Here is a 23083-nt window from a genome sequence, read left to right as displayed (position 1 = left end):
AAAATAAACACGAAAAAACTAAATATTACTCTGACGCAAAATTATGCAATTTTCAGGAAAAATACGGTGCCCGGTCTCGACCCGACAAATGTTGTTGCTAAATGCAAAAAGATGTGCGCCTTTAAAGAGTACTGTAGTTTCAAACTTTTTTTTATTGAATTTTCATATTTTTTGACAGAAACAGATTTAATAAAACAATAAAAAATAGAGAATTTTTAACTAATAGTGAGAGAATACGTACTTAGAAAAAAACACTAAAAATTCAGCACCTACAAGAATTTGAAATTACAGTACTCTTTAAAGGCGCACACATGACACAAAATTTTGTCGTGTTGAGATCGGGGCACAAAAATCGCAAAATTTCGCGCATGTATAATAGAAGAAAATACGTATTTTTCATTCAAACTTATTTCTGAATAACAAACTTCACAAGTCGCCAATTTCTCGTAACTTCCGATTCGAAAACTGACACTTTCGATTATGAAAAAAGCATCAAATTGCTCACACACACATGTGCTCATTTGCTCATTTCCCTTTTACTCACCTCTCTCTCTGCACTCTCTCACTCCTCAACACTATTTCTCGAAGCTTTACAAGTTTCAATGCCTTCTTCGTCTTCTTCTTCTTCGTCACTTTTTCTCCTAGACAACGCAAATGAAATCTGTGCAGAGATTTTGAGGAGGAGAAGCTACTTTTATAGATTTTACTAATTTTTCTCATTTTTTAGGATCTTTTTATTTTAAAGCAAACCTGTTTTCTACCTTGTAATCCCTACTAGAATTGTCTAAAATTGTCACAAAAAAATCTATCAAAAAACGGACCATTTTTCGGGAAAAATCGGGCTTCTACATTAAAAAAACATTTTTTGGCGGTAAATTCAACTTTTCTTTAAAAAAATTTTTGCCGGGAAATTCAAATTTAATCAAAGACTTTTTCCCGGGGAATTCAAAAAATCTGAGAAAACATTTTGGTGGGAATTTCAAATTTGTCGAAAAAAACATTTGACAGGAAGTTCAACTTTTTCTGAGAACTTCTGAGAATTTTCTGAGAACTGTAATTTGCCTATTTTTTGAATCGAACTAACCTTTCCAACTGTTTTCTAACAATGCGTTCTTGCTACGTGGCCTAGAAAAAAAAAAACTCGGCCAGCAATTCATTTTTGGTCCATCATTTGTCTTTTTTACGATCCAAAATTTAAATTACGCAAATTAAGAACTGGTGGCCGAATTCCCTCAATTCTTCACGGCCACGTTACAAAATGATTCAATTTTCCAGCAATTCATCCCCATCTACTCCGTTCGCACGTTCATTCCCAAAACGACTCCAAAATTCTGTCGATACTTGGATTAGATTCGGATCAGGTCCATCAGCAGCGTATTGAGGTGAGCCTGAAGACAACAACGTGGCCGAGTTTTTTCAAGGCCACGTTTAGCGAAACAGAGAATATCTAACCGTCTGCGTCTCATTCATTTTTTGTTTATTTTCTTAAGATTTAAAAAGAAAAATAATAATATTTTCAACTAAAAAACATTTAAAATCTTTCTGAAATCCGACAGATTTCATGATTATCTGACTTTAAGAGATTATGTATATAGTTATTAGAAAATTTATATAATATATTTTCTTCTTCTCCCATTCATTATTTTTCATTATTTCCTGAAAAAGCTTACAAAAATTTTCTACCAAATTGCTTTTAGAAAAGCGCAAAAAGTAAGGAAACCTTTAAAAATTTCAAAATTTCGAAAATATCAGACTGAGAAAACTCGGCCACATTAAGGAATTTTCGAAAAAAATTTTATGCAAAAAAATCCCTTTTAAATTAAAATTTCCCGCCAAACCATAATACCACTCTTTTCCAGATGCGCCCACACGAAATCAATCAATTTTTGATCTACTGTATTTTGTTTCTGTTCATGATGCTCATCGTCTCCATAATTTTGCTTTTCGTGTCGAGACCCATTTACAAATTTAAATGCAAATATTTTCCCGGTGATCAGGAATATGAGCTTCTCGTATGACTGACAATTTGTTCAATGAATGGTTATACTTTTTTGTGCTCAGAATTTTGTTTACCGCAGAATTTTTTAGGGTAAAAAATGGTAAAAAGTTTCGAATTGAAAATATCTTGAATTTTCTAGACGTTGGATGAAAAAAAAAACAAAAACTATTTTCAGACAGACGGAATCGAACTTTTAACCTCTTAACCATTACCTAGATCCTTACCGACTGCGCCACATTACCTCTAGCAGTAACGCGGGAGGGTGAGAGCGCAGACAACGAGACACTCTGCTTGTCTGCGTCTCTCGCGAGATTACAAAAACTACCGTAACCCTGGCAGCTTTTGAGCTAGCGCTTTGAAAATTGTATTTTTGAAATTAGTGGTTCAAGGCGATCTTGGTTTGCAATTTATTAAATTTTCAGTATTTTCGGCTAACTTTTCTAGTTTTACACTCTGAAACTTCACAAAAATATTGTTTAAATCAGGACGCCAGTGTCGTCGACATGAAGTATTTACATAGGGGAAACCTATTTTTCTTATCTTATCAAAAAACTTTTTATCAGCTGACCCATTAACCAGTCGTCTAACCATTTTTTTTTCATATTTTCACATTTCCAAGTTCTCTTTACTATTATATGTTACAGTGGACCACTAAAAATTTCATTTTAACCTACTTTTTCACATTAATATCCACTCATGAGTACCTACCAATAAACCGAATACCCGAATGGAAGTCCAAAATTAACGGTAACATTGGACCATCGTTCGGTCAGCCTGAACAGATCCACTTGGCTTATGGAGGGGATCCTACTAGTTATTCGATTACTTGGATGACCTATGATGATACTTTAAAATCAATTGTGGAGTACGGTACTGATATCAGTGATTTGGAGCACTCCGTGGAAGGAAGGTGTGCTGTGTTTTTAGATGGACAAAAGCATAGTGTCTGGAGATATATTCATCGGGTTAATTTGACCGGTTTAGTGCCTGGCACTCGATATTGTGAGTTTTTAGATTCATAAGAAGCGCCGTAATACGCGAATGTCAAAAAATACAGTTTGGGAGCTAACGATTCACAAATTATATTCTTGAAATCAGAATTTCATGAAGATTTTCAGTTTATCATGTTGGCTCTGACCATGGCTGGAGCCCAATATTCTTTTTCACAGCTCTAAAAGAGCGTGAGGACGGTGGATTTATTTACGCAGTCTATGGAGATCTGGGGGTCGAGAACGGGCGATCTCTGGGACATATTCAGAAAATGGCACAAAAAGGGCAACTCGATATGGTTTTACACGTTGGTTAGTTGAGTTTTTTAACCTTTTAATTTCCAGAATTTCAAAATTTTCCAGGAGATTTCGCGTACAACATGGACGAGTCGAATGGAGAGACTGGCGATGAGTTCTTCCGTCAAATTGAACCAGTTGCAGGGTATATTCCGTATATGGCGACTGTGGGGAATCATGAGTATTACAATAATTTCACGCATTATGTAAATCGGTTCACTATGCCCAATTCGGAGCACAATTTGTTTTATAGGTGGGTTCAAGGTGAGAAAAAAGAAATTTCACCTCCGGGGTATTAAATCCTGAGGCTTTTGCTTCGAAGTGCAGCTTCTTCCCGGCTGAGCCATGCGAGAGTTTGCGCGCGAAAAGTAAAAGAAAGGAGGCCAGCAGAGAGTACAGACAACCAAAAATCCTAAATTTTCAGCTATGACGTTGGCCCAGTGCACTTTGTTGTATTCTCCACCGAATTCTACTTCTACACACAATGGGGATACCATCAAATGGAAAATCAGTACAATTGGTTGATCAATGACTTGAAGGTACTGCGACTACTGAGAGACGCAGACCGTTAGACACTCTAACTGTCTGATCTCTCTCGATCTCTCATTGAACTCTGCGAGTTTTGATGGGTAAAGCTTTAAAATTTCAGAAAGCCAACTCCAATCGCCACAATATCCCATGGATCATAACCATGGGCCATCGACCCATGTATTGTTCGGATTTCGACGGCGATGATTGTACGAAATATGAATCTGTGGTAGACTACAAGAAAACAACTTTTCTTGAAACATCTGAAATTTTAGATTCGAACGGGCCTTCCATTGACTCATGGATACGCGCTGGAAAAGTTGTTCTACGAATATGGCGTCGATGTGGAGCTATGGGCACACGAGCACAGTTACGAGAGGCTATGGCCGGTGTACAATCGAACTGTGTATAATGGGACACGGCATCCATATGTGGATCCGCCGGCGCCTGTACACATTATCACGGGATCGGCGGTGAGAGTTAGAAAGCTAGAACTAGACATTATATACGGAGATGAGAGCGCAGACAGCTAGTCGCTCTCCTTCTCTAATCACTGGGCGTAACGCTTTGAAAATCCTATTTTATATCAACACTCCAAGCCCGATGTATTGAGGCAAAAAATTATTCAAAAATTCACAAATTTTGCAGGGTTGCCGAGAAAACACGGACGTCTTCGTTGAGCATCCGCCTCCATGGAGTGCCGTAAGATCCACTGATTATGGTTTTGGAGTGATGAGGGTTTACAACTCGACCCACTTGAACTTCAAGCAGATAAATGTAGCGCAGGTATGATCTCTATATAACCGGGTGCGCTAGAGTGAAATAGCAATGAGAGAGCAGACAGCTAGACGCTCTCTTCCTCTTGAATTCTTGCATGCAAAAAATACCATAACTCGGTTCACTTTAGATAGAAATTATAAAAAATTGTGTTTTTCAACTTAGCGCAACTCTATCCATTTACAATCTAAATTTTCAGGAAGGCAAAATAGACGACGACTTCTGGGTTGTAAAGTCATCGCCGAAGCACCATAGGCCGTTCAAGCATCGTGATTTGAAACGTCTTAGAACTTATGGAACCCATATTCCAAAACATCATTGTCATCACAAATCACATTGTGATAAGACGAGAAGACGGAGAAAACATTCAAGGCATTCCCATGTGGAAATTTGAAATTTGCCTGTTCAACTGATGTTTTTTTTTTGTAAAAATGGAATAAACATTGTGATTAAGTTCTTTAAAAACTTTATGAAAACTGCTGAGGATGCTGATGAACCCTCGAGAACATCATTGTCTCTCGATCTTCAAATATGAACTTGGGTGACAAAATCTGCAAAAGTGTCGCCCAATAAGACTTATGGAGGTAGATCATTGCAAGTGAAGACACTAATCCATGGGTGGCCATCATGGAAATTGATAGATTATTGGCTCCCTGATTGTAGTAGGAATTGTAAATTGTGAAGAAATTGAGCATCAGCGGACCCATCACTGTGATAAGGGGGATTGTTACCTAAAAATTTATACATTTGTTAAGAGCTGTGTGATTTTTAGTCTGCGCGTTCTCTCTCTCTTGCTCTTGCATTTCATTAAAACCTTCATACCTTTGTTAATTTTGGGAAATATCCAAAAAAATTATTTTAAACAAACCTGCAATATTATAGTCTTCAAAAAAGTCCTATGCATATCCAATGTCCTTTTTGACATTTTCACCTCGACCATCGACTTTCGCATATTCCAATAAATCAAAAACACAAAAATCAGCGTTTGTTGTACAGCGGTGTTCAGGCTCATATTATACGCGTAACCAGTGCTCCAGGTAGTCAATAAAAACACTTTCTCATCGTAAACCTCTTGGGGAAGACATGGATATTTCGAGAATTGATAGGCTTTTCCAGTTTTCTGATCAGGAATTGATAGATAAGTAGGAATCATGTAAACAACGCAGATTGTGTAGTTGAGGATCAGCCAGGGCCGACGTAGGTGCTTCCAGCAGCTTTGTTTGGCGTAGAGAATGAAGAAGCGGGTCTCGAAAAGGGCGCACACGGATACGGTGACTCCTGGAATACGATTCTAGAATTTCCACATGGCGACTGCCAAAAAGCTTTTTGCATTGACTAGGTCAAAGCGCTTGTGGGTTTTTTTCAAAAAATTACAGAAAACAGTCTCAATATACCGAATATGAATGTAGAACAGTTATTAAATTTTTCTGAATTTTGAATGATTTTTTTCAATTTAGCAATAGAATTAGACATTTTCTGGGGTCATTTTCAAGCTATAATTTTATCGAACTGAACACTTGGAAAATATGCAAAAATCTACCTGCAATTTGCACGACACAAATGTAGTACATAACCCTTAAAGGAACACCGAAACCATTTAAAATTCCAAGAGAATACCCAGCTAGAACAGGTTGATACATAAATGGAATAACTAAAAACCCAAAGCTTAAATCTAAAGAAGCACTCCATAGTAATAAGGTTAACATTGGCCATTTCATATTACACATTTGAGTCGGTGTCTTAAAAACTACACATAATCCGCCGAATATGTGAACGGGAAGACCAATTATTGTAATTGTATACATAGTTGTTGATAGGAATTGTGGAGTGTCCAGAAATTTGGCGAATGAAGTGTTCATACACATTTGTGATGGATTTATTAAAATTTATAGTATTGGGTAGTAGGAGGTAAATTGAATTTGCAATGGAATTTGGAGGGACAGGTGCATACATTTCTCAAGTCAGATGAAAATATCATGGGTTGAGGGCTTGTGTTTTTGAAATAATTAACCATTGATTTTCTAATCTTTAGTTTTCTCGAAAAGTGGAAAAAAGTATTTAACATTCATATACATAAAAAGGAAAATTAACGACCGGGTGTCCGTAGTTTTTAGTCGATGACGTCACAACCTACGTCATTATGGTGGGTGGGGCCAGCCATTTTATGGGCGGAGTCTCCTAGCCCCGCCCTTTTTGGGGGCGGAGCCTACTTTGATTTTGATTGGAGACCCGTCGCTATGACAACTTGACAGGTATTAAAAAAAAATTTTAAAAAGGAGGGCATTCAAATTTAATTTTTTTCACCAATATTAATAGTAAGCTCAAAAATCCTTATAACAGCTTTTTTCAAATTAAAATGGTCCTCAATTTTTTAAATCAGACAGTAAAAATTCAATAATACCGGTTTTTATAGTGTGCTCTAACGTCCTAAAATGTTTGTGAAAAACGTTTTTTCCAAAATATTTAAGCTGATTTTTGGTGTATAAAAATTGAACAGTCAGTATTTTCATCTGGAATGGTCATTCATTTGTTAAAAATTTCAATGATCATTCCTTTCACCTGCACAGGAACGTTAAGCTGATTGCATCAGAAATTATAAAATTATAAGAATTATATATAAGAATTATAAAATATAAAAAAATATATAAGAATTATAAAATTTTAAACAGCTCAAGCAAAGGATTTTGACCCCACTAGGAATCGAACCTGTGACCATTTTCCTCTCAGCCTCTTTTTTACCTGTCCAAACTTCCAGTCGGACACGAATGGAGCAGTGGGTAACAGGCTCGAAACCTTTCGTGCGATAAATTTTGAGCCCGCAACTCCAGTATCCATGTCAACGAAAAGCTTTTGCTCCATAAAATTCGAATGACCTCGAACATAATAAACGAGGGAGACGAAACATTAATAACATGTGGACCCCCGGTTTGTTTCCAACAAAAAAATACATATATGTATGTCTTTTTGACTCTCATCTGTATGTGTGTGTGTGTGTGTGTGTTTGGAGCCTAAAGCTTTAGGACAACACAACGCGGGAGCAGCATTTATATGCATTGGCCTCATTAGGTTTACATCTTTCCGGAGGGACGAGAAAGAGGAAAGAAAGACAAGGATTTTTCAGAGGATTTCGAAGAAAAATACATATTTTAGATGGGCGACACATTACTGCGCATATATGCATGTTTTAGTTAGATTTTCCTTCGAATAACTTTTCAAAATCTTGCATTTTCAAAATTTTGCAGTCCTAGGTTTATGTCTAAAGTTAGGCTAAGCTTACTTAGCTAGACTTAGGCTGAAATCTAGCTAGGCTTGCCGTCAGTGGCGAGCGTTAGCACTGACGCTATTTAGGCTTGGTGAGGTTTGGGCTTAGGCTTAGACTCAGGCTCAGGCTTAGTCTTTTTCAAGGACATCACTCCATTGCACCTTGTGCTTTTGTACACGATGACGTGGCATACTTCCATCTTCAAAGATTCCTGACATTCCACATAGATCCCTGGAGACCAATGGGAGCCCCCATAAACCTTCCCGGTTTCTTCATTCTTTCTTTTTGCATCTTTTTCAAGAAAATAGATATAAAAAGTTTTTTTTTGTTTTATTTTGTCGTTTTGTTTTACGATACTAGATGCGAGATTTGTGACTTTATGATGAAAAATTGTAGTTTTTGTAGTCTTGTACTTTTGGAAAATTTGGTAAATTCGGACTGTGACAATATCTGAGGTCCATCGAAATGTTTTTTTCATACAAACGGATGATTTTTACCGAATTAGCACAATCTAAACAGTTATTGTATGACATCTAAAGTTTTAGGATTTTTCAAGGCTGCAGAGCTGGAGCTTTTTTTTTAAATTTTGCTCAATTATTTGCCCTGCGTTGATTGCTGTTAACTTTTAAACCCGAAAAGACAAAAACAAATGTTGCACACAAAAATTTTTTTCAGATATTTTTTACAAGTTTGTAGTTTAGGATTTTTTGATATCTTTCCTTTGCAACGATACAAATTGTCAAAAATATCATTAAAAGCCTTAAAATTATAAAAAGCACAAAAACAAAGGTATATTTTTGGGTTTTGCCAGTTTCTCAAAAAAAAACATTTGGAAATTTCTCGAAAATTGACCCATTATTTTTGAAAGCGCGCAGAAGCTTGATTCTAGAGATTTTCAGCTAAAAATATACAGTTCACCGTTTCAAATCATAGGATATTTCCACTGCGCACCTTCTTATTGTTAGGCCTAGTGAGTACACTTTTTATGTCAAAACGGCATAACAATAGTCGAAAACATTTTGACATTTTTCACTCAAAACTGAATAGAGAGAGAGAGAGAGTGATATGAACTGCCAAAACTGATCCATAAAGTCCGATTGCGGAAAACAAAAGAAATCTAATGTTCGAGTTCCCCCAGTTGTACTAAATCCCCAAAATAAACCACCCTCTAGATGACCAACCTAAGAGACCAACTAAAATCCTTCAAACACGAAAAAAGTGTCGACAAACTTGATCTCAGCTGGGGGATCTTTCATGTGTATCCTTGAGACGTAGAGACTCTTCCATCATCTGCCAAACCATCTTCCTTCCTCCTTATACCAACTCGTTCTTCTTTTGCTGCTTCTTCTTCCCAAAGGAATTTGGCTCTTGTTTCCCGGGGTCATGTCTTCCTTTTCTTCGTCTTCTTCTTTCTTTTTTCCTGCTCCTTCTTCTTCTTCTTCTTCTACTTCGACCCTAAATTTTGGGATTTTGAATGGATATAGGACGGGGACAAAGGAGAAAGACACTCACAATTTAGCCACGCCCACTTTTTTGCTTTTCAACATCTTTTTCTCCTCCGGAAAACCTATCGATTCCTATTTAGGTTTTGTTTCTGAATACTTTCTTTTCCGATAAAAGTTTTCAAAATTAATTTTAGACTACAAAAAATCCTCTCGTTTATGCCAGCCTAAGCCTAAGCCTGAGCCTAAGCCTAAGTCTAAACCCTCTTAAAAAGTTACAAGAAGGTTTTTCCTTGCGCTTGGAGCGCAAAAGAAAAGAAAAAGAGCTATTTAGACATAGGGTGCCTAACTGGAATAAAATATAGGAAATCCTTATGACACACTTAAGCCTAAGGGCCCGAAAAAAAAACTAGGATGCCCAACTGGAATAAAATATTGGAAATCCTTATGACACACTTAAGCCTAAAGGCCCGAAAAAAAAACTAGGATGCCCAACTGGAATAAAATATAGGAAATCCTTATGACACACTTAAGCCTAAGGGCCCGAAAAAAACTAGGATGCCCAACTGGAATAAAATATTGGAAATCCTTATGACACACTTAAGCCTAAAGGCCCGAAAAACATACTAGGATGCCCAACTGGAAGAAAATATTGGAAATCCTTATGACACACTTAAGCCTAAAGGCCCGAAAAACATACTAGGATGCCCAACTGGAAGAAAATATTGGAAATCATTATGACACACCGGCGGTATGGCGCGGCTTAAGCCTAAATAGCCACTTTTATCAAAATACATTTGAGCTCGCCTTGCGTTTTACAATAACTTCTCAGGCAACTCAAAAGTAATCTGTGGATATTTTTCAGTAATCTAAATGAAGACTATAGATTACTAAGAAACTTGGAGATTTCATAATATTTGGGGGGAAGCGAGCAACCTTTGGGGATATTTTTTCTTAGTAAAGTTATAGAATGCCATTATTCAAATTCCTATCTCATGGGAAGAAAAGTTCAAATTCTGTACCAACAGCTCGCCTTGCGTTCTACAATAACTTCTCAGGCAACTCAAAAGTAATCTGTTGATATTTTTCAGTAATCTAAATGAAGATTATTTCTAAGAAACTTGGAAATTTTGTAATATTTGAAGGGATGCGAGCAATCTCTACATATTTGCGATCAACCTTTGGAGATTTTTTTTCTTACGTCTTACGTCTTACGTCAGTGGCGTCAGTGGGGGAGCGTAAGCTAAGCAAAAGCCCAAGCCTAAGTTTAAGTCCAAGAATAAATATGAGATGAATGAGCAAAATTTGTGGTCCGTTTACGAATCTCTAACGATCCTCAAGATACACAAAAATTAAAGATCCGTGGGATCGAACCCTTGACCTTCTGCTCCAAACACATCTCATTTAGCCACTGAGCCATCAGGCATGGCGCAGTGGCTAACAGAGATGACCGCCACTCCAAAGGTCGCTGGTTCAATCCCCGTACCCTGCCGATTCTCCTCCAAAATATAGAAAAAGACGCTTTTGACCTCCTTATCTGAAGCACTTGATCTCCCAACTCTGCCACGTCACCTTTTGACCTCACAAAATCTCAAAATCCGATCAAAAATTTTGGCACTTGAGAGTAGTAAGGAATCAATCTCTTCGGCAGTTTTTCGCCCCTTGCTTCTTCCATAAATCGTTTCGAGACCTAACCCCTCTCCTGACTCTTCCCCTAAAAACTTTTTTCAATGACCTGAAATGGGGCATGAGAAGAGCACGCTTCCCTTAAGAGGAAGTCGGAATGGAAAAGTGAAAACGAGTGGAATGGAATTGAATTGACAATTGGCGAGAGGAGCATCTGAATAATAAATCCATAAAGTGTATATAGGTTGACTTTTAAAAATTGTATTCATTCATTTCTTTTGTCTTTTTTTTTTGCTTTTTGAACCAAATTTGTTTTTGAAAAAACAATTTCGCTCAAAAATTTCTGTTTTTATTTTGGAAAAAAACTAAAATTCTCAAATTATTACATTACTTTTGAAGACCCATGAATTAATAAAAAATTCTGGAAAAACCGCGTTAGAAGCAGTCCTTTCGGTCTCGGAAATGTGCACCTCCACGTGGTGGCAGGCTGTCCCATCACGGCTTGATCTACAAAAAATTAGCTCGAAAAAATGTAACGTCAGCACGTTCTTAACCATGCGAAATCAGTTGAGAATTCTGCGTCTCAACTACCGCATTTTTAGTAGATCTATGTAGATCAAGCCAAAATGAGGCGCTCTGACACTATGCGCATCTCTCTTCACAGCGAGAGATCGCAGACTGTTAGACACTCTAGTTGTCTGCACTTTCTCAATCTTTACAGCTGAATTGTTAGCGTCTTCATAAAATACTTGGCGAGACCCATGAAAACTCCTGAAATAACTTTTTATCCTAGTCGCGAGAGCGCAGATTGCTAGACACTCTAGTAGTCTGCGACCCCATTCCCTTTGTTTCACTTCTACTTTCTGTTCAAAAACAACAGTGCTGCCTTCGCTGCGAGACCCATAAAATTATATATTTTAAAATCAGTCAAACCCCGTCTCCATATATTTTCTAAAATGAATCACCAAAAATAAAGCCCCTCCCCGCCCATTTTCTCTAGTTCTTGGAACACATCTTCCTCCTTCTCATTCCAAACACAAACAATTCCTCAACGAATACGGGAAGAAACTCCAATTTCCGGTCTCTTCTCAACTATTGTAGTCAGTCAGTACGGATAGCTTCTGACTTCAATCTCATTCCACAATCTTAATGTTTTTCTGATTGTTCTCTCAATAAAGAAATTCTTTCCCGCTGAAATTCTTGAGTGTGATTTTTACCAACTTAAAAATCAACCCATGCCTCGAATAGAGTTTCGCAAAATTTTAAGAAAAACTCGAATCCAACATCCTGAAATTTCGTTCAGAATTTTACAGAGCACTTTTTTGCTGAAATTAAGCCCCGTCAAATTATTCCAAACCAATTTTCTGTAGTATTTTGATAATTTCAATAGGGTCACAAAATTTCAATTTTCTTGTAAATATACATACCAATCTTAAAATATTATTGAAAATTAAAAAAATAAAAACACGAAAATACACCTGCGGGGAGTCAAACTTTCGTTGGATGCTCCATAGTTCAGAGTCTAACCGGTTGCGCCATCTGTGGTCTTTTCCCGGGTTGCCGCGTTTACGAGAGCGCAGACAGTTGGACACTCTAGCTCTCTGCGTCCCTCCCCCACTCACCCTAGTTATTTTGGATATATATTCGGAATCAGGAAACATTCTAATGTCTCAAAGCACAAGGTGTCCCAGCATGTTTCTGACCTCCTCTCCACAACTAATTGCCCAGTTGTTTAGTACATCCTCATCTTGATTCATTTCTATGCAAATTGCGAGCCCAAATGCCTTTTCTTCAGCCCCCCCCCCCCTTTTTTTTCACCCTACAAAATGCACAGAAGAAGCTCTTCTATCTCTATTTCTGCCGCCTTCTTTTGATTGATTGTCTCTCGGGGTGTCAAAAAGTGTTGAGCAACGGCAACGGAGAGTATTGTTCGTGTCGGGCAGAAACTTTTGGTGGTGGTGGTGGTGGTGGTTTGTTCCACATTTCTTGCAAACCCAAAAACGAAGAAACGGGGGATTTAGAAGCGTCTCTTGTTATGGACCATGTTATGTTCCTTTTTTTGAACCAGAATAAGACATAGGAAGGCAAAGTTGTGTAAAGTGTGTTTTTTTTGTTTGTGTGTGTGTGTGTTTGACTCGCTTTTCTAAGCAGTAATATTTGATGGGTTTTTCTGCAAAATTTGGAAATTTCTTAGAAAATCGCGATATGAACAGAATTGTCTGCTCAAAAAAATCTTACCTGTGGCCTAGTCTAATGCTTCAAAATGTAAAGAATTTTGTTAAAAATCCATACATGACCACCGTAAAAACTTGTAGATCATAGTATTTACAACATTTTCCAGTTGGACACTAGATACAATTATACCGGCACGGTAGAAATAAGCTTTATGATCAAACTTCATAATCATAAATCACTGTTGTTTTACTTGTCAGAACTTGAACCCGTGACCTCCAGATTCATAGCCGCCTCTCTTAGCCACTGAGCCATACGGTCTGGCTCAGTGGATGTATGTTCACTAGCTCTTTTTTTTAAAGAAGTTTCCTAAAACTAAGAAACTTATAGAAAACAGTTCGTCCGTTCAATTCCTTGATAATTTCTCCCTCATTCAAAATTTCCGAATCTCTTCTCGTTTTCCCCCTCTGTTCGAAACCTACCCTCTTCTCTGTATACGTACACCGGAACATCCGGGACTACCTTCTCAAATATTCTTTGGGAGGCTCCAGCTTGCCGCTGCTTCTGCTGCTGCTGTCTGAAGACAAAACGATACCCTCTTTTAGCTCACAACAACCTTTTTATTTGGCTTCTTTACGAAATTTTTGGCTGAGATTTTTTGCCCCTCTAGTTTTAAAATAGATTTTTTATTCACATTAAATGTTTTATTCCAGAAACTATGTGGAGATGAAGAGACGTCGATATCCGAGTGTCAGTTTTCATTTTCACTCGCCGTCCTTTTTGACAGTTTTATCGATTTTTTGTCTCCTGTTTGCAACGTCATCGTCAACGACAACGCTTCAGAATGAGCTACGGAGGCGGCAGAGTCATCAGGTTGAAGGTGAGGGGGATATAATAAGATATCTTAATTGAAAGCTTATGTTTTGACTAGATTATAACAAAAGTTTCAGCGACAAAACTAGACTAATATCTCGGAAATTTTGATCTGAAAATTTTTTCTGTGCAATTTTTATTAAAAACTATAATAGTGTCAGGTTCATTAAACTGCAATTTTTACAATGTATAGATAATTTATGGGTGCTGAAACGTAGTAGACTAATTTGGAAGAAATTTAAACTTTAGAAAAATTTTCGTCCAAAAATGTTTCACATTTTTCGGAAAATCTTAAATTTACCAAAAAGCATATAAAATGCTTTGAGAACTCATGTCCAAACTTTCAAAATTATTAAAATTACAAAAAACTGCATTCTGAGGTTAAGGAAAAAAGTGGGCTGAGAAAAAATTCCAAACGAAACTTCAATGACTACAGTTAAATTTCGACCTCATCTCACAATCAGTTTCAATAAATTTCAGACGATCCTCCAGCCTCCTACCACACCGAACATCAATCAACACCGTCACACACTCACAAGAAGTACATCGATCCGGAGCCATACTCGGAGCAAGACGAGCACACGTCTGCGGCTCCTCATGAGGAAGAGGAAGAGCTCCCGATGGAACGGCTCAAAAGAGCATTTGGAAGGAATGACTATTTGCTGCCCGAAAACTTTAAGACACTTCGAAGGGCTGATATTCCCGTCACTTATCGATTACACGATGATTTGTTGAGATATTATAGGTTTGTGGAAGAAAAAACAATTTTGGTATTCTAGGCCGTCAAAGGATAGACCAAGCCTGGAAATTTAGGTTTTTGAAAGGTAGAGCAGTTGGCCTAAAATTTCAAGTTTCTCTTCAAGCTCCCAGGGGTTGGTCTAACTTTTAGTGGCCTAAAATTCCGAAGATCCAAACTATTTTGGTCTGAAAACTTGAATTTACATTTTAGTTAAAGTTTGACCCATCTTGTAATTCTAGGCCATCAAGAGTTATAGGCCACACAGGGCTCTAAAGAGAAAACTTGAAAATCAATGCTTTGAAGGATAGGCCAAACTTGGGGTTCTAGGCCATCTGTACGTCGTTAGGTTTAGGTTTCTAGGCTATTCTGATCTCTTTTCTCAATTTTTTGAAATGACGTCATTTTTGACCTACTTTCTCCACCCGTCATGACCCATATTTCGGCAACGTTTTGCTTGTCAAAAAGAGAAAAAACAAGACAAGAAGCTTTCTCCTCTCAAAAATACGCCATTTTTCGAGGGGCGAGTGGTCCCGCGGGACTCTGGCAGGTTGCCAAGATTTTGAGCATTTTTCGTATCTCTAGTTTTTATGTATTCACAATGACAAATAATATGCAACTTTCCTTGCTTAAATACGTCTGTGTCTCCACACTCTCTAGGTTTTCTAGAAGAAAAATAAAGAGACTCAAGTTTGGGGGGGGGGGTGTCCGAAAGCCCGAAAGGGGAGAATAAATGAAGGCAATTATGTAATCAGGAGAGAAGAAAAAGAATGAGAAAAGGCATGAGCAACAAGTTAGGAATTTAGGAATTCACGATTTAACGGGGGATTTTGAAAGAAAAATATTATATTGAAAATTCAGTAAGGGGATTTTTTTCATTTTGAACTGCTATAAAGACCTGTAGAGCGATTTCCGATTATTTTGAGAGTGTTTAACTTTGTTCAAAATCTCTTCATAGACTCTATTCCTATCTCTAGTAGAACTCCTTCACTAAAAAAACCATCGACAAGAGAGTTCGGCTTCTGGTGAAAAATTAAATTAAGCCCCTCTCAATTCCTTTTTAGCAAATAGTTTCTTGCGCGCCACCGAATTCAATTGTTCCGTGGTCCGGAGAAAGTGGTAATGAAAATGGATTTTCAATGAGAGAATGCACTGGAGTGTGTGGCACAAAGTTCTAAATTTGATTATGTATATACAGTACGGTTTTTCTGCAAAAAAGATGACCTAGATAAGGGACTTTTGAACTTCGTGGCCGACACCTCGCGGGTTTTTAACTTCCACTGCAATCCTACGCAACCCGTGCGGTGTCGCATGCCCCGTAACAAAAATGTCTTCCTGATCAATTTTTACACCTGCAAAACTTTCAGAAAAGGCACACGTCCAGTGACCCATCCGAAAAAGGTGATCTCAGTTTCGATGAGCGTATTCCTGTATCAAATCGTTAAGCTGGTAAGTTTTTATTTCGAATTTCTACAACAACAAAAAATCAATAATAAAATAGACCCGTTTCAATAAATCATTTCAGGACGCCGTCAAGAACACCATCAGTCTGTCGGGCAGCTTTGAGTTGGTGAGTTTACAGGGACTTTCGCTTTTTCTCAACGGGTGTCGGGATAAGATCCGTCATGTAGTTGAACACTTTTTTGTACCTGGAAAATTGAGGTTGATCTCGAGCAAGTGTATTTTAATGTGCAGAAAACGTGGCAAAAGAATTTTACAAAAATATGACGTCATTAGATTTGCCGCGCTTTCTCAAGATCATACGGTAAACCTTTTCAACCATTTGGTTGTAACTCCACGGCCATCAACCATCACAACCCGTTCTTCCAAAGAGTTGGCATTTATCAAATTGAACATTCTCTTTGACTTGACAATTTCGTCTCGGAACACTCCAGCCATTCCCTTCTTATATTTGGTTTCCAATCGGATTTGGGTACCGCGCACAGTTCCTTCCTCGATGAGCATTAGACCTGAAGAAATTTGTAGCTCAAGTGGGTGGTGAAGAAAATGGTCTGCGTCTCGTGTCGCCGAAAATTTTGGGATTCTCGGCTAATAACACTAGCCGGCAAATGACACTCCTGACATCCTAGTGTGCTCCTTTAGGAACCTAGATTGCCCATCGGCTTGGTCATCTTATCCGCGACCCTAGAATCAATGACAGCGGTAGCGCTAGCTTTCTGTTTCATTATACCCCCTCTTTGTTACATAGTTCTAGAAAGGTGACAAAGCTTGACAGAAAGTTGAGACCATAGACCACTTGCCGAGACCTGGGTCGCTATGCCGTGGGTTAGCGAGAACAATTCCGCAGCGTAAAATTAACCGTTACCTGTATTAGTCACAAGCTCAATCGACACCAAATCGTCCCCTTCGTCCGGTTTGTTCAACTCCACAAAACCCGTATCCTCGTGGAAAGGTTTAGACGTCAAAAATCCGAATTCCACGTGGACATCGGTCCCATCAAGCGTCTCGGCTCGCACTCTACAAGTTGTAGGTTGTTATTCATCGGGGCGCATTTGCATACATCCCATCAAAAATGCCAAAACCTCAAAGCTCAAAACCCTTGAACAACAAACAAAACAAGTAAAATATCGAATAACATCACACGATAGACATAAAATTTTTCTGACTTACGAAATATTAACCGGCGGTCTGTCAAAAGAGGGAACTTCCGAAATTTGAACGTCCAAGATTTCCTTGTAAGGTCCGGACATTGGCTCCGGAAATCTAAAAGTTTATAGAACATATGCCAACCTATTCAAAAATTATTCTTATTTACCTATGATGAGCACTTGTCTTTGACTCCCATCTGCCCACAAACCACTCAATGTTGTCGAGAATTGGTGGAAGAGCGAGCGCCAGCTCTGGAAAAAACAAGAATATCTTGGGGTCCAAAAGAGCTATCAAAAAGTTGTCAACTGATAAAGTGTTTAGCATAAAATTTCCTACATTTTGTCAGTGGACAACATTTTGTGAGGAATGACAAAACTCACGCTTTCCGTTATTTTTGCATTGGCCGCAGGACAAAGCACAGTTGTCAGCGAAAAATGGAGAAATCGGCCGCGTCCAGTGACAGCGTTCTTCTGACTTCCACCGAGCACAACTTTTGTAGACATCTTGGCATGGTCCTAAAAAATTGGGTTTTTGGGTCTCGACGCGAAAACTGGTTACTTTGACATCTTCTACCCATAAGTCCAAATGGGCATTCACACCGATTTCCTAGTGACAATTCCATGCACTTTCCGCCGGGACCACACGAATTCGGTTCGGACGGAGAGCAAAAATCGATTACTGAAAATTTCCGAATTGATGTGCCGCAGAATGCGAAACTTACTTGTTTTTGTCATGGTCTGTGAATAGGTACATACGGCTAAAGAAGATAAAAATAAAACTAGGTTTATCCTGGTCATGGTCTGCAATGTTTGAGGGGTCATTAGATCCATAAAGCAAAAAGGAGGGGAAAGGGGGGAGGGGGGAAAAGTGAGAATACAATAATAAATAAAAAGATGCGCAAATGCCAAAACGACACGATGCCAAACGCCGATAGTAATGAGAAATACACACGAAAGTGAGAATAAACACACGCGCATATACAAGTGGACAATTCCATTTGAAGGACGCGCCTGTTTCCTCAAAAGCATGTCAAACGAAAAAAGTAGGTCCTGGCCGGGTTCGAACCGGCGACCTTCTGTGTATGAAGCAGACGTGATAACCACTACAGGACCCGCCGAAATTCGGCTGTTGAGGGGTTCAACACACACAGAGGGGTTCAACAAATTAGCATGACCGTAATAAGCTACTCAAAAAATGAGGTACATCGAAAACGATGATTTGGGAATAAAAATGGAAATTGGCGAAAAGGAAGGAGAATATTGAAGGTCGTTCAAGACCAGTTGACACAAGTACTTGATAAGGGAAGGCCAACACATCGAGGAAGTTAAGAGGGGGCGGGTTGGGGGCCAAATGTAATGTTACAGCAGTTTGTGGCGGTAGAAAACTGCAAAAATAGATCTCACTGGAACCGAGGGAACTGAAAAAGTTTGCATAGGACACAAGAACTTATCCGACGTGGCCCGCAAAACGTCGGCTGCGCGCTACTATCTATTTTAATATACGATCATTGCAGTACTGGGAAGACGAATTCTTGAAGTGGAACCCGTCGAGCTACGAGGGAGCCGAAGAGATTTTCCTGTCGAGTTCCGATATTTGGATCCCCGAATTTTCGTTGTACTACAGGTGATTTAATGAGTACAGACAAAAAATGAACACTTAATAAAAGTGAGAGTGAAAGGGAAAATAAGTGAGAGAATAGTAAAAAATGATGGGTGGAAATTGAGGAACGTAAGTAGGAACGGAGAAGAGATAATGATCGAAAATCGTCAAAACTCCTCTGCAGAAATCGAACCATTGACTTTCTGGGCCTGAGCCATCCGTGTTCACCACTGCGCCATTTGAGCGCGCGGACCGGAATTTTAGTTGGCACGAAAGGTCAAAGTTTCGCGAACTTTTCTTTCTCTTTTACACTGTTCGAGTATCTAAATTAGCTTCTCGTCACTTTTTTTCTCTCGCGAACAGCAGATAAAAACACATAAATCTCATTGTACTAATCACTTTTTTTTATTATCCTATCTCTATTATCGCCTAAGATTTTATTATGTGTAAGAAAAAAAAATTATTTCTAGAAAAAAATCGAACCCATTGTAAACTGTATAGCAAACTGTATAGCTTGCTACAATAGAATTTTTAAAAATACGTTAAAAAAGCCAATTTTGAGAGATGTTAGGTCCTGGCACGAGCGAAACTTTTCGGCTATCGTAGCCATGATTTAAAGGCGCACGCATTTATTCGGATGGGTCTCGCTGCGAAAAAGCTTACGGTAGTTTTTTTTTTCTGAAATGGCTTCTTTTGGAAAATGACAAATAAAAAACTGAAAAAAACTTAGCGAATATCAAGAATTCTCAGAAACTTGTAATTCACAGTTAGCACGAATAAATTTCCAAAAATAGAAATCAACACTCTATGCGCCTTTAAATGTTCAATATTTTGAGTTAGAGCACAGTTTAAGACTTCTATGGAGTGATAGAGAGACGCAGACATACAAATCCTACTGAAAACTGCGACTGAAGCATATGAGGGACATTGAGAATTACGAAGAACACGTTCCAGCGGCGAAGACCTGTGGGCTTGACAAGAGATAGAGATGAAGGGGAAGAAAAAAGGGGGAAATAGATACGGTTTATGACTTTTTATCCATACATTCTTCTTTCTAGTCGCTTTTTTTCAGTGGCTGATGATAGTTTGGGTCTCGACGCGAAAGCTTATATTCCCCACACCCTTTTAATATTTCAAAATTTCAGTCTAAACTTCAACGATGCTGTAAAGCTACAATCAAATAACGATGTCCGAGTGAACTACACGGGACAGGTCAGATACTACATCCCATTTTCGTCCGAGTCACTGTGCAAATTGGACGTGAAGTTCTTCCCATTTGATGTGTGAGTTTTTTTCCCAATTTCCAGTATACCTCCACGGCAGCCCATGTCCCGCGGTCCTGTGGTGTAGTGGTTATCACGTCTGCTTCACACGCAGAAGGTCGCCGGTTCGAACCCGGCCAGGACCTACTTTTTGCACTTTTTCAGACAACAATGCTCGCTGCTCTTCGGCTCGTGGGCTCACTCGAACGACTCGATTAAGTACTCGTTGTACTCGCAAAACCTATCGCTCATCGATTTTTACGACAATCAGGAATGGGAGCTTGACACGCACAATAGTTCAGTGCATTCCGATGGTTTTTTGTATGATTATCTGGATCCACCGTTATTTTGGGAAATGATCATTATCACGTTGGTTATGAAAAGACAAAGTTTTTATTATGGTGAGGGGATTTTGGCTTGAATTTATTTTTTTTAATCGAGATGTTTTCAGTATTCAACTTAGTAATTCCTAGTACTATGATCACATTGGTATCAGTCATCGGATTTCATACACCCAGCACAAGTGGAAGAATGAGGTGAGAGGTGGCCTAGTTTTCGAAGAAAAAAATCTAGGTTAGAAACTTTCTCAGCTACCGTACTAGTGGCTACGGTAATAAAAAAGTTTTTATGTGCCAGGCCAGGAAAAAATCGATTTTTTTTGAAGCATTCAGTAATATATTTTTATTTTTTTCCAGAGACGCAAAATTCCGACTTGGAATCATGACCCTTATGAGTATGTCTGTCATCTTGCTCGCCATCGTCGAAGATATGCCGAAATTCTCGATGGGAACGAATCGTCGGGGTCGTGGATCGTTTTCTGGTATTCCGTTGATTGGACTCTACTATTTCATATTATTAGCCATCATCGGAATGTCGACAGTCACCACGTCAATGTTCGTGTACTTGGAACGAGAGTCGCGGGTCAAAATGAATGTTCCGTGGTATTTGAAGTGGCTCTCATTTGACATATCGCCCAGTAAAATTGCTAGGTGAGTCGGGTGGAACCTCGAACACGCCCATGTGTCGATTTACGCAGCTCGTGTACTCCTCGAGGAGAAGTTTTCAGATTTCGGCTAAAATCCATCTTTCAGAAAATATCTTAAAATTTTGACCATTTTTCTTTTGTTTTTCTTTTTCTCATCTTCCATATTACGGTATCCCGAAATTCTGAGAATGCGTATTACGCAACATATTTCACGCGCAAAATATCTCGTAGCGAAAACTACAGTAATACTTTAAATGACTACTGTAGCGCTGATGTCGATTCACGGAGATCATTTATTAATCGATAAAAATATTGAATTAATAAACAATAATGAGGAAAAAATAAAGAAAATGGAAAATATCGAAATCCCGTAAATCGACACCAGTGCTACAGTAGTCATTTAAAAAGTTACTGTAGTTTTCGCTACAAGATATTTTCAGTGAAGAAAACGGAAATTGTTTCGATGACACCTTGATACAGTAGCTTTCTACAGCAAATATGATTTTTTTATTGAAAAATACGGCACCGGGTCTCGCCACGAATGAAATATTCACAAATGAAGGCTGCGCAAAAAAGGTGTGCGCCTTTAAAAAGTACAGTAGCTCCATGCCGCATTCACCGTCGGTTTTCCGCGTTTTTTGACTATAGAACATCTAAAAAAGGAATTTTGGATTAAACACCTTACAACTGGATAATATGTGGTGTTGAAAACTGAATCAAATAATAATTTGTCGTGTTTCAACACAAGAAACTGCCCAAAACTGAAGAATTTAGCCGAAAAAATCGGTAAAATTCTTCTCCTCGAGGAGTACACAAGCTGCGTAAATCGACACTCTAATTTAAAAAATTAATTATTTCCTGAAAATGGTGGTTTTTCTTTCAGGAAACTATCCCGTTATCGTCCACAGGCGATGAGCCAACCTCCGTCGGTGAGTTTAAAATTCTGAAATTCATTGTATTTTTTTGGTTCCACGCGCACGCTCACACATCCACCCCCACTCTCACCCACTTTCACTCAATTTCAGGAGCATCTCCTGTCCAATGGACATGTTCGAAGTGGAATCCGTGATAAGGCTCGAGGAGTCGCCGCGTCACTTCTATCGCTGCTGCCACGACCGGGCAGTGGAGTTGGAAACGGAGGACCCGGCGGCGACAATGGCAACAGTCCATTCCACATGCAACACCTTCACGCTTACCACCAGGTCCTTTATTCTTTTTTCTCTTTGGCTGATTTACTCCGATTCGAACACCTTTTTTAATTTTTCTTTGTCAAAAATTTTTGGTTCCAGCACAATTTTTAAAATTAATTTACACTTTTCTTTTGCAGGACAACCCTACTCCTGCTCGGGAGTCGATACGAAGACGGCTGAGCATGTCCCAGTATGATAACATGCTGATTTATCAATATTACGAACAAGCTCTCGAGGATATCGCCAACGGGGTCTCTAGAATGGCAGGATCAATTGCGGAGATAAGGTTTCCACTTCTTCCTGTACTATGATAAATTAATGAATTCAGATCTGAAATGATGGCTTTTCTGCCACAGGATGACATCAATACAAAGTGGCAAACAGTTATTCGGAGGCTAGAAATTCTATCGTTATTCTTTTATGTATCAGTACTGTTCACCACGATGTATTTATTCTTTTACCACGATTGGTCAGTTTAACTGAATCATTTCAAAAGCCTACTGATTACTATTTTAGGTATTGCGCAATCGGTCACAACCCTTGCGGACAGGCGAACTTGAAGTGCCCCTGGATGGCGCACACTCCTGAGGATCCTCACTGCGAACACAACTCATATAACTAATCAGAACGCCAGAATTTATCATTAAACCAATCCCGGGTTCGGTTATTTTTCCCATCCGTTTCAATTTGCTCATAAAGATTTCTGAATTTGTGTTATTGAAAGAAGATAAGACAG

The 23083-nt window shown here is 38.6% G+C and overlaps 5 protein-coding genes and 4 non-coding genes across 10 annotated transcripts; 5 read left to right on the top strand and 4 right to left on the bottom strand.

Annotated features, from left to right (window-relative positions):
• Positions 1-1859: 1859 nt before the first annotated feature.
• Positions 1860-2018, top strand: F21A3.2 (uncharacterized protein; the record flags this gene model as incomplete). The annotated part of the gene is made up of 1 exon (NM_001380829.1): positions 1860-2018. One exon carries the CDS (start codon positions 1860-1862, stop codon positions 2016-2018), a length of 159 nt encoding a protein of 52 aa, NP_001368101.1.
• A 593-nt stretch (positions 2019-2611) lies between these two features.
• F21A3.11 (Purple acid phosphatase) lies at positions 2612-5041 on the top strand. Its single transcript, NM_001269743.3, has 8 exons — positions 2612-3001; positions 3118-3300; positions 3352-3538; positions 3710-3824; positions 3935-4042; positions 4089-4286; positions 4462-4599; positions 4790-5041. Exons 1-8 carry the CDS (start codon positions 2635-2637, stop codon positions 4982-4984), a joined length of 1491 nt encoding a protein of 496 aa, NP_001256672.1. The 5' UTR covers positions 2612-2634; the 3' UTR covers positions 4985-5041.
• srh-276 (Serpentine Receptor, class H) lies at positions 5040-6455 on the bottom strand (the record flags this gene model as incomplete). The annotated part of the gene is made up of 3 exons (NM_074462.5): positions 5040-5321; positions 5459-5868; positions 6131-6455. The coding sequence occupies 3 exons, from the start codon at positions 6453-6455 to the stop codon at positions 5058-5060; spliced, it is 999 nt and encodes a 332-aa protein (NP_506863.1). The 3' UTR covers positions 5040-5057.
• A 7348-nt stretch (positions 6456-13803) lies between these two features.
• lgc-31 lies at positions 13804-23059 on the top strand (the record flags this gene model as incomplete). Of its 2 annotated transcripts, NM_001269742.2 has the most annotated exons (14): positions 13804-13972; positions 14446-14710; positions 16069-16150; positions 16227-16271; positions 18825-18934; positions 20056-20193; positions 20338-20573; positions 20624-20708; positions 20868-21161; positions 22041-22086; positions 22183-22359; positions 22485-22633; positions 22676-22816; positions 22864-23059. In NM_001269742.2, the coding sequence occupies 14 exons, from the start codon at positions 13819-13821 to the stop codon at positions 22967-22969; spliced, it is 2028 nt and encodes a 675-aa protein (NP_001256671.1). The 2 variants fall into 2 exon arrangements, with proteins under 2 accessions (NP_001256671.1, NP_001256670.1); NM_001269741.1 differs by lacking the exons at positions 13804-13972; positions 14446-14710; positions 16069-16150; ... (1 more) ...; positions 18825-18934; positions 20056-20193 and having other exon boundaries at positions 20528-20573; positions 22864-22969.
• F21A3.3 (EGF-like domain-containing protein) lies at positions 16143-18111 on the bottom strand. The gene is made up of 8 exons (NM_074461.5): positions 18033-18111; positions 17870-17989; positions 17692-17826; positions 17478-17562; positions 17333-17425; positions 17028-17179; positions 16473-16671; positions 16143-16350 (listed from the first exon to the last, which is right to left on the bottom strand). Exons 1-8 carry the CDS (start codon positions 18106-18108, stop codon positions 16278-16280), a joined length of 933 nt encoding a protein of 310 aa, NP_506862.2. The 5' UTR covers positions 18109-18111; the 3' UTR covers positions 16143-16277.
• Positions 18352-18418, top strand: F21A3.9. The gene has a single exon (NR_070042.1). It is a non-coding gene; the product is annotated as an Unclassified non-coding RNA F21A3.9 (non-coding RNA).
• Positions 18356-18423, bottom strand: F21A3.t1. The gene has a single exon. It is a non-coding gene; the product is annotated as a tRNA-Met (tRNA).
• Positions 20229-20349, bottom strand: F21A3.10. The gene has a single exon (NR_070041.1). It is a non-coding gene; the product is annotated as an Unclassified non-coding RNA F21A3.10 (non-coding RNA).
• F21A3.t2 lies at positions 20246-20318 on the top strand. The gene has a single exon. It is a non-coding gene; the product is annotated as a tRNA-Val (tRNA).
• Positions 23060-23083: the final 24 nt, after the last annotated feature.

Source organism: Caenorhabditis elegans, chromosome V, assembly GCF_000002985.6.
Source record: "Caenorhabditis elegans chromosome V".
NCBI lineage: Eukaryota > Metazoa > Nematoda > Chromadorea > Rhabditida > Rhabditidae > Caenorhabditis > Caenorhabditis elegans.
This window is presented reverse-complemented; position numbering and strand designations above follow the sequence as displayed.

Bases quoted from the DNA above. Each gene is read 5' to 3' on its own strand.
- F21A3.11 (NM_001269743.3), top strand. From the start codon at position 2,635: ATGTTACAGTGGACCACTAAAAATTTCATTTTAACCTACTTTTTCACA. The intron at 4,043-4,088 runs GTAGACTACAAG...CTGAAATTTTAG, and splicing joins GTACGAAATATGAATCTGTG to ATTCGAACGGGCCTTCCATT. The intron at 4,287-4,461 runs GTGAGAGTTAGA...CAAATTTTGCAG, and splicing joins ACATTATCACGGGATCGGCG to GGTTGCCGAGAAAACACGGA.
- F21A3.3 (NM_074461.5), bottom strand. From the start codon at position 18,108: ATGACCAGGATAAACCTAGTTTTATTTTTATCTTCTTTAGCCGTATGT. The intron at 17,563-17,691 runs GTGAGTTTTGTC...TGTTTTTTCCAG, and splicing joins ATGCAAAAATAACGGAAAGC to AGCTGGCGCTCGCTCTTCCA. The intron at 17,426-17,477 runs GTAAATAAGAAT...ATAAACTTTTAG, and splicing joins AAGACAAGTGCTCATCATAG to ATTTCCGGAGCCAATGTCCG.